At 34.9% G+C, this 10841-nt stretch overlaps 1 protein-coding gene across 1 annotated transcript in view; it reads right to left on the reverse strand.

Moving 5' to 3' along the window:
• Nucleotides 1–3691, reverse strand: part of LOC120354150 — a 52593-nt gene extending 48902 nt beyond the window's left edge. Inside the window, exon 1 of the mRNA XM_039440484.1 lies at nucleotides 3117–3691. Coding sequence (XP_039296418.1) covers nucleotides 3117–3590 — 474 coding nt within the window. The 5' untranslated portion in view covers nucleotides 3591–3691. The remainder of the gene's footprint in view (nucleotides 1–3116) is intronic.
• Nucleotides 3692–10841: the final 7150 nt, after the last annotated feature.

A 10841-nucleotide genomic window follows, 5' to 3' on the forward strand; every position in this document is an offset into this window, starting at 1 on the left:
AGTTTTAGTACAGTTCTGAGTATGATGCCCACATGAATTTTAGGCTTGTGCGTTGGTAATGATATGGATGATGATGTGAAATGAGTGAACCTACTTTAGATGGGTTCCGAACGACCGGCCAGCGATTTTTTAACTCGTAAATTGTATTTACAGAAATTCAGTTTTCAAAGTGGCTACCCTTATAACAGGAGTAGCAGGTGTTTGGAGCTTAACTTTGGCATTGAAAACTTATCAGCGCGATAAGACACCAATCCCTTTTCCAAGCAATTATACTTTCTTGTTTTTTACATTCTCTCCTAAAATTATAAGATTTTACGGACTTGCAATATAGACAATACTATAGTAGACAATACTACTCCATGAGTGAATTTTTCCAGGAGGATATAGTGGATATTCAGTTGCCTTCACCGTGTTTAGCCTTTCTATACAAATATGTTTTTCAACCGAGCGAAGTGAGGTCTAAGATTCAAGTCGACGGTTTTGCATTTCTCTTTATGTTTATATGTTCCGCATTTACAGTGAAACGCGGCAATAGATTTTCATGAAATTTGACAGTTATTTTTTTTTAATTTCGCGTCGACGTATACATAAGGTTTTTTGAAATTTTAAGGATAATACAAAAGGAAAAGGAGTCTCCTTCTAACGCCAATTTACCGCAAAAATCAGACTATAGAATTATTTATTATAAATTAGTTGTCGAGTGGATTATTAATTGCATGCGACATTTCATTCAATTGATAACTCAATGTAACTTGGTAAAAAATGAGGTGTTGTATGGACTTGATAGCATGCCTCATCGCATGCAATTTTTATGCACTATTGATTCCATGCAATAACGCATGCAATATTAATAATCTTTGGACAACATAATCATTTTATCAAAATTCTATTGATATCTCAATGTAACTTGGTAAAAACTTAGGTGTTGTTTGGACTTGATAGCATGCCTCATCGCATGCAATTTGTATGCACTATTGATTCCATGCAATAACGCATGCAATATTAATAATCTTTAGACAACATAAACATTTTATCAAAATTTTTGGAGAGAAATAGTACATGCTCAGCCTAGTTCTTTCTCCAAATTCATGATTATATAGTGAGGTCCATGTTATAATGACAGTATTTGATCAACTTTGGTATTGCTATCCTTGTCTATCAACCGACATAGCCGGTGGTACTATCCTTTTCAAGGTCCACAACGATGACAATTATGTTTTTGACAGTGTAGAAATATAATTAATTAATGCAGAGAATTGGCATCGCTATTCTTCTATCTTTATCCACTGCCATTATAACGTGGACCACACTATAGTGACTATACAATGTATAGTGGTTTTATACAATAAATGAAATAATAATAAAATAACATCTCTCGACCTTTCTCTGCTTTGAACTCGGGCTGAACTGTTGCCAGTATGTCTTGTAAAAGATTAGCTTTTGATGTTAGCATTTCTGATACACCAATCCCAACAGCCTTTATCGTTTTCACACCGATATCTTGCCGACATGACATTCAGACAGGATATAGGTACTCTGATAGATAGTATAAGAGGAGGCAGTGGTTTATAACTGCACAAGGTCTACTGTTCACAGAACTACTAGTATTTTTGACGTGAAAGTGTTGTCAAAAACATATGTGTGAACTGTGTATTAAGTATATTGACGTGATCTGGCCGGCTAATGGACCTACGAATTAAATATTGAAGATATTCCTTTTTCTAAAATCTATTCTTTATTCCGAGTACGTTGATTATTGAGACTGTACTTGGCCTAGTTCATTAATACACATAGCCTAGTGCCGGTTGCACAAAAGTCGGTCAAGTTTTAATCTTGATTAATTCAACGAGCACCAATCAGAGTAGCCATCTTATCGAAAAGGCCTTCTCGTGAAATTAATCACGGTTAAAATTTAACCGGCTTTTGTGCAACCGGGCCATAGGTAGTTGTTTATTAATAGACATTGGTCGTAATGCAGTGCTTATTTTGAATCATGTTACCTTGAAAATAATTTTATCCATGATTTCCATTAAACAGTCTTATCTGTAATTGACCGAGTGAAGTGAGGTCTAAGATTCAAGTCGACGGTTTGGCATTTCTCTTATTGTTTATATGTTGTGCATTTAACCGTGTACCGGCGAAACGCGGTAATAGATTTTCATGGAATTTGACAGGTATGTTCTTTTTTAAATTGCGCGTCGACGTATATACAAGGTTTTTGGAAATTTTGAATTTCAAGGATAATATAAAAGGAAAAAGGAGCCTCCTTCATACGCCAATACTAGAGTAAAAATCAGACTATAGAATTATTCATAATAAATCAGCTGACAAGTGATTACACAGATGTGTGGAGAAGCCAGTCTATTGCTGTATTTCCATAAGGTCTATAGTTTCAATCAGGTACTTGTGGATGAGAATACTGCGTGAGGTCTACTTTTCACAGAACTACTAGTTATTGATACTGTACTTAGCCTAGTTCATTAATACACATAGCATAGTGCCGGTTGCACAAAAGTCGGTCAAGTTTTAATCTTGATTAATTCAACGAGCACCAATCAGAGTAGCCATCTTATCGAAAAGGCCTTCTCGTGAAATTAATCACGGTTAAAATTTAACCGGCTTTTGTGCAACCGGGCCATAGGTAGTTGTTTGTCTATGAATAGAGTTTTTTTAATAGACATTTGTCGCAATGCAGTGCTTATTTTGAATCATTTTAGCTTGAAAATGATTTTATCCATGATTTTCATTAAACAGTCTAATCTGTAATACCTGGTGTATTACATAATACTGTAATAAATGGTATATTAAAGGAAAGAACTGGCTGATACAAGTACGGGATAGTGGAATTTTGTTTGACGCATCATCACGTCTCAACTACTCAACTGATTAACTTGACATTTTGCATATACATTCTTAATTCACCGAGGATGGTTATAGGCCTATTTTCAATAATAATAATAATAATAATAATAATAATAATAATAAACTTTCTGTCCATAAAGTGACCATGCAGGGCATGCTCACAAGAGACAAGTCAGGAGAAAACATAAAAGCCAAAAAGGCAAAACCAGCAGCGGACATCACAGCGCCAGAAAAAGTCAAAAATATCTACTCACCAGTGCACTGTCACATTCAAAGAATTCGTTAAGTGAGTAGAAAGGATTCTCCTGCAGGAAGTGCTTCAACCTTCGCTTTAGGGCAGCCACAGGTAGACTCCTCACTGAAATGGGCAGCTTATTTATAATCTTTCCCGGCAGGTAGACCACACTGGATTGCGTCCTCCCCAACCTGCAGTATGGGAGATCCAGCCGTAATCTGTTACGAGTGTCGTACTCATGGGAGTCTCCCCTGACAGGCTGGACCTCCAGGTCACCAAATGCATTCACAGCAGATCTGAAAATATAAAGGCCATAAACAGTTAGAAGACCCTCTTGTATAAACAGTGGGCGGCAATGGGCAAGGTGTTCAGCATTGCATAAGATTCTAAGTGCCCTCTTCTGCAAAAGCAGGACCCTCCTCACATGGGTGGAACTGCCCCAAAGTGTGATACCATAAGCCATCACACTCTGGAAGAAAGCAAAATAGCACATGCGTAGATAGGCCGCGGGAACGCACCTCTTCAGACCCTTCAGTAGGAACAGGATCCTGCTCAGCCTGCAACAGACACCTTGAATATGCTCCTCCCAGGAAAGTCTCCTATCCAACATAAAACCCAGGAGCTTTACCGGAGGACAATCGTGCTGCTTACCATTCTTGAGGCTGAAAACAATCGTCTGTGTCTTTTCTGCATTTAGGAGAAACCTGTTTGCAGAGAACCAGTCAGCCGCCATCTCCATGGACGCCTGCATTAGTGTGCTCACATCATCCAGACTCCTGCCAACATCCAGGAGGGAGGTGTCATCCGCATAACACACCACCATTCTGTCCCTAGAAAGAGCTACATCATTGATCATGAGCAAGAAAAGCAGAGGACCCAGAATTGAGCCTGCGGCACTCCACAATCCACACACCTCACCCGTGACAGGGCCCCGTTCGCCAAAACGGCCTGCCTGCGGCCCTCCAGGTAGGAACGGAGAAGCTGCAAGGGACCACCAGTAATACCATACATGGAAAGCTTTGTTAGTAAAATCTCATGGTTGAGGGTATCAAAAGCCTTGCTGAGATCACAGAGGGTCAACCCAGCAAGGTCACCGCTCTCAAAGCTTTCAAAAATTTTTCTAACAATTAAATCTACAGCCCCATCAGCCGACCTCCCCGACCTGAAACCAAACTGGGTGGCGGCAAACAGACCGTTCAGCTCACAAAACTCATACAATTGGCTAGCCATAACAATTTCCAGAATCTTACTTAGTATAGGCAATATTGAGATGGGCCTATAATTATTGGGGTCCATTTTGCAACCCTTTTTGAGAATTGGCACAACTTTTGCCAGTTTCAATTCAGAGCAATTCTTCATGATTTTGATACCGTACGTCAAGTTTTAAAATAGATCCTTGCGGAGCACGGGCTACCTGCTAGTTTATTTTTAAATAAATTATTGCATTATGCCTTATCATAATAGATATAAAAATTTTATTCGCCCTGCATTTGATCGTTTTTTGGTAAGATTTTTCATTCCCGTTATTAAATATATCAAAAAAATTATCACATCTCTTAAAACGCTTTAAAAAACAATTATTCGTTCTTGTTCTATTCTAAATAATTATAAGAAATTACTGAATTATTCCCTTTTCTAAAATCTATTTTTTATTCAAAGTTCTTTACTAGATACTGTATTTTTTGCCTATTGACTTGGGTAGTTGTTTGTCTGTGAATATGTTTTTTTTTTCAATAAACTTCTAAATTTGATCGAGACTCAAAGCTTATTTCAGCTTAGAAATCATTTTATATTGGATTTTCTTGAAATAGCACACGTAAACAGCCTTATTTATCTATCTTCTTGAATCGTCATACATTGTGCCTGATCGTAATAAATATTAACATTTTATTCCCCATTCATTATGGCTGCCGTTGTGTTTGTCGGTTTTTGGTAACATTTTTCATTTCAGTCAAATTATCAATAAATTCATTTCATAACCCTTGAAATGCTGTTGAAAAGTCAGTAATTTCTATTTCAAATTTCTAAAACGTATTTGGAACTAAAATTGCGTTTATTTCAAGCGTTCATGTATTGAATAATATTTTGAAATTTTCGGGATTTAATCAAATAAATATCAGGCCATATTGAAATATTCTAGAATCTTCGGTTCCTTTGTTCAGTCGGCAAGAATTCAATCAAATTATCAACTAATTATTTTTACATCCCTTGAAATGCTATTAAAAAATACAGTAATTCTTCCCATCTCAAATTTCTAAAACGTATTTGGAACTCAAATTGCGTTTATTTCAAGCTTTCATGTATTGAATAATATTTTGACAGTTTCGGTATTTTAATCAAATAGATATCAGGCCATCTTGAAATATTCTAGAACCTTCGGTTCCTCTGTTCAGTCGTCAAGAATAATTTGGGTGAAAGCCGGCCAGCCATTGGCTGAGAAGCCCAGTTCACTTTGTTTGGAGCGCTGTGATTGGCTCACTGATTTGGGATGTAGAGACAAGATCGTGCAGGGTGCAGTCAGAGACGTGATAGCTTCGTGGTAACTGGTCATCATATCGTGTCCTACTAATTTTCATTGATTAATATATTAAAATTACAGTTTATTATCAGTGCGTGTGTGAATTATGAAGCTATTTCAATGTTATTATTAGTGGTGTAATTGTTTATCCGGCTGTGTGATAGTTTTGTGTAAAATTTTAATGTGAAGTATCAAGTGATGAGAACCCAAGGCCGTAACAGAGGTAGGATCTTGTTTTTCATCAATCATAACTTACACTCATCCAATTATTCGTGCTATTATTTGTGAAAAATAATTTTATTATCATTGATATTGATTGTAGATGGAATGTTTAGGTCATTTCTCATCATTCACTCATCCTATTATTAATAATCTAGTCATTAGGCTTTAGTACGATTTCAGAATGATTCGAGTTGTACAGAGAATGGCGTGCTGGTATAGTTTATTTGCACTAGATCTCTCTATTACTAACTAAAAATACATTGAATAATGGCCAATTATTTGAGGTTTTTGATCTAAATTTGAAATCTTATTGAGCTAGCTGCAAATAACTGGATCAGTTCAGGACAATTTCTCTTCGAAATATCTGAAATCGTACTCTTTGTTCAATTATAATATCAATTTAGCTGATATAGGGATTTTAATTGTGATTTTCATGGATATAGCTTAGTATTTTGGAGGTTTTATTAGATTTTTTAGGTTTTTGTGAGTTGAGGTTTTTCATGTTCTATTTATGCTGTCAGAATTTCTTCAGCATAACATCCGTATTTTAGATCCAACCAATACTGACAGCTTGTTTTGAATCTCATTTCAGTGTCGACGCCATAACGTAGAAATGCGAATTTCGAATTTGAAGGTTCAATGCCACAGCCATACTGATAATAGTTTCACCTGTTGATGCTCGTCGAAGTTAGTTGGCTACTATTTATGAAATAATATCGATAGACTAGAATTCCGTATTTATTTATCAATTTTATAGTTTATATAATCAAATTTTCAATGCCTGTGTCATGAATTCCAAATAAAATTGAAGGAATATCAGTTAAATAAATGTAGGTCAATTTAGTTCCGTCATGTTGGCAATATAGCTTTCTGCTCTCTGCCTGCAACCGTGTTCATGTTTTGTATTGTCTACCTAGCTAGTCAAAACAACAGCTGTAGGATTTTAGTGAATATTTTAAAGTTTCCTTGATAATTATTGTAATTCTAAAAGTATATCTGTTCAAAATAACAATTTTTTAACATAATTTTATAGTTTCTAATAATTACGTGAATGCTCTATTAGTTCTACATTTATCTAAATACAAACGTAAGTGCTCTTGACTCTAGCAGAGTTCGTGTTCTGTCTCTTGTCTTGTCAAAAAACAACTGTTAGATTTCAGTGTTAATTTTTCAAAGTTTCCTTCATAATAATGAATTATTGTAATTCTAAAGTATGCCTGTACAAAATAACAGTTTTTCAACATAATTTTATAGTTTCTAATTATGTGAATGTGCTAATAGTGTTATTTACTTATTTGATTACAAACGTAAGTGCTCTTGACTCTTGACAATGAACTGATTTGCTCAAAAGTTGACTGAATTTTCGTTCTATCTACATGTTAGTTAAAGTACATTATGAAATTCACTGTTTATTATTGATATTCATTACATTTCAGATAGCTTTTGACTATTATTTCCTTTTTCTATCCATGCATTTTTACAAACGTTCAATAGCTGGTTAGCGGATAGATGATCGTATTCAACAAGTTATCCACTTGATTCTTGTTTAGTTTTCATTCAAATCTAATACCTCTTGAATAATCAAATATTAGAATTGAAGCTCTTGTGTTTAAATAGGTTCAATTTAGTTTTATAAATTTTATCCAATTCTTTGAAGTTTTTAATGTTGAACGAGTAGCTTATTGGTTAATCTAACCTATTAAATTGCATTGTTTAGGTCTTTATGTTGGTGCCCGTACATTGCAATAATACTTTGGGAGTGTTGCATTGCTAATCCTATATCTCAGTTTAAATTACTAGACCTATAAAATTTTATTCCGATTCACGGATAATTTATTCATAATTTGTGGTGTAAATAGGTTTTATAATTGTGATTAATTTCGGTGTTATTTTGAGATCCTATTTGAAGTTCTGCGTTACTGTACAGTTCTGCGTCTCTCAGTTCTAATTTCTAATAAATTGAGTCTACCACTGATTTCTTATTTCGATTTGAGGATAATGTCATAGAGAAACAATAGTGTAAGTAGATATCCCATAATATAGGTCGTTTATGTCGCAACTTTTAATGTTATCTCAATTCGATTACTATCGATTATTGTTGATTTTTACTGTTTGGCCGGGTGAGAGTGTATGAACGGCACAATATGAGAGACTAACAGCGTCAAGCTTCACGGGAAAGAAATACGTGAACTATCGGCTTGAGATTATTATTATTATTACACTTTGGTTGGATTGTATTGTCATGTTGAGCTTTGTTTGATTTATGTATATGTATTTATGAGTGTGGAATAAATAAATTTGAATTTGAGATACTATAACAAGCCGATAGTCCATGTAGTTCTTTCCCGTGAAGCTTTATGACGCTGGTAGTCTCTCATATTGTGCCGTTCATATACTTTTACCCAGTCAAAACAGTAATAATCGGCTTGAGATAACAGTAAAAGTTGCGATATATACGCCCTATACCATGGGATATCTACTTACGCTATTATTTCTCTATGATAATGTATTCATAATTTATGGATAATAGTAAGTTCAATATTTATTTACTTTTCGTTGTTTATTCTATTGAAGTATTACAAATAGGAATTGTTCGATCAATGCAAAATGTAATTATTATTGATTAATTCTCCCACATATTATTCTGATAATTTAGCTGATCTAATTTCATACCACATAGAACTGTCGGTGAAAATATTTTGATTAGCAAAAACTTTTCTTGTGTTTTGTTATATTCCCATTAGAAATAATGAAAAAAATATTTCCAATGAACCGAACGCGGATATGAAGGAATCTAGCTCGAGTAATTCTATGGTTATGTCGTATTTTCACTTTCCTTGCCCCATTACCATACGTAAGGAAAGTATTGCTTTCCGAAAAAAATAATGTACCCCAATTTCTAAATTTCTATACGTTTCGAGGTCCCCTGATTCCAAAAAAGTAGTTTTTGGGTATTGGTCTGTATGTATGTGTGTGTGTGTGTATGAGCGTCTGTGTACACGATATCTCATCTCCCAATTAACAGAATGACTTGAAATTTGGAACTTAAGGTCCTTCCCCTATAAGGATCCGACACGAACAATTTCGATCAAATGAAATTCAAGATGGCGGCTAAAATGGCGAAAATGTTGTCAAAAACAGGGTTTTTCGCGATTTTCTCGAAAATGGCTCCAACGATTTTGATCAAATTCATACCTAAAATAGTCATTGTTAAGCTCTATCAACTGCCACAAGTCCCATATCTGTAGAAATTTCAGGAGCTCCGCCCCATCTAGATAAAGTTTGATTTTAGATTTCCAATTATCAGGCTTCAGATACAATTTAAACAAAAAAATCCAAATGGAAAAGATTGAGCATGAAAATTTCTATAGTTAATGTTCAGTAACATTTTCACCTAAAATTTAAAATAAGCTCGAAATTCGAGAAAATGTTATTATTTCAATTGCATACTGTTGGCAACTGTTGATTCACTATGAAGAGATAGCAGACCTCGTGTGTCTGCAGCGTTATTGTCCTGTCACCAGCTGGCTTAGATCTTTGCAAAGTAGACTTGAGATGCGCGGGAACACTAGCGTCAGGTGATAAATTTTCATAACGGCAAGGAAAGTTGTGTGAGTGCGCCATACCAGATTTTTCAAATTGTAAAGCTTCTATGAAAGGTAGTATTTCAAACTGTAATAGCCCATATACTTTTAATGATAGCTCAAGTTTCTTGATCCATGAAGAAACCATGGAATAACCACCATCTTTAATTCTGCCAGAATAAGTTTATATTGATTCATTCAAGTTATAACGCTTGTATCTTTCACTGATGCGCTGTCAAATTACTTTGGTTCAAATTCATTACTTGCAACTGTGTTTCGTTTATTTATCACAAGCAGATAACCCGTGTGTACTGCAAGTGTCTAATTAAAAACTTGACAAACCGAAAACTTGACCCAGTGAAATCTTGAAGAATTCAAAATTGACCAATAATCATCCTCGATAAATTACAAATTTGAACCTATAATCATCCTCGATAAATTACGAATTTGAGTTCCGGTTGCACAAAATCCGGTTAAATTTTTATCGTCATTAATTCCACGTAAACCAATCACGATTAAATTTCAACCGGCTTTTGTGCAACTGGGTCTATATATATGCCAAATTTCAAGTTAATCAGTTGAGTAGTTGAAACGTGATGATGCGTCATTCGTGAATTTCCTATCCCCTACCTGTATAAGCCAGTTCTTTCCATTAATGTATAGTTCGATATAGATAATCAACCTGCGCACAAGCTTTGGAATTATGTCGATGTCATCCTCAGCCAAGATCGCCTTATTCTGAAATAAAATTAAAATATTTAAATATTTATAAATAAAATATTTATAAAATATTTGAAATTTTTAAAAAATGTGAACCGTATTTATACAACTTGAAAATTGTTTCTACATGATTTATTGCCGGCTTGATAATTTCAAATGCGTTTGGGAATTTTGTGAGATTTGAATTTGTGTTTTTGTGTTATGTTGTAGGTGCGTCAGTCAGCAACGCATCGATTGGAGTTTGGCTACTGATTCACTCCTGTCATGGACCACAGCAAACAAGTATGGCGGCACTTGACAGGTGCGTCTTGTAACTTATCTCACTATTTAACTATCTTATTTCCACTATTGATTCTGTGTTATGTATTGTCTGGAATTGATTAAAATGTTTTGTAAGTGTACGAAAATGCTTGAGAGGCTAGGCCTTCTATTCTAGCTCAACACAATGCGGTTATGTGTAGATAATTGTGCTATTTAGTTTCAATCCAAAATAATGAAACAATGCTGAGATATATCATAAGATAATAACACACTCTCCCTGTGCAGCTATCAATAACATTTTATATTTCATTTAATTGGAGAATAATAAAAAAATAATTACACATCTTGTGATGTGTCATGGGTTTTTTGTTGTGTGACGGGCGCTCGGTGCTGTCGTTGGACGGTTGACCGCTTTTTGGTCAACACCACCAGTTTTTTA

This window comes from Nilaparvata lugens, chromosome 14, assembly GCF_014356525.2.
Source record: "Nilaparvata lugens isolate BPH chromosome 14, ASM1435652v1, whole genome shotgun sequence".
Classification (NCBI taxonomy): domain Eukaryota; kingdom Metazoa; phylum Arthropoda; class Insecta; order Hemiptera; family Delphacidae; genus Nilaparvata; species Nilaparvata lugens.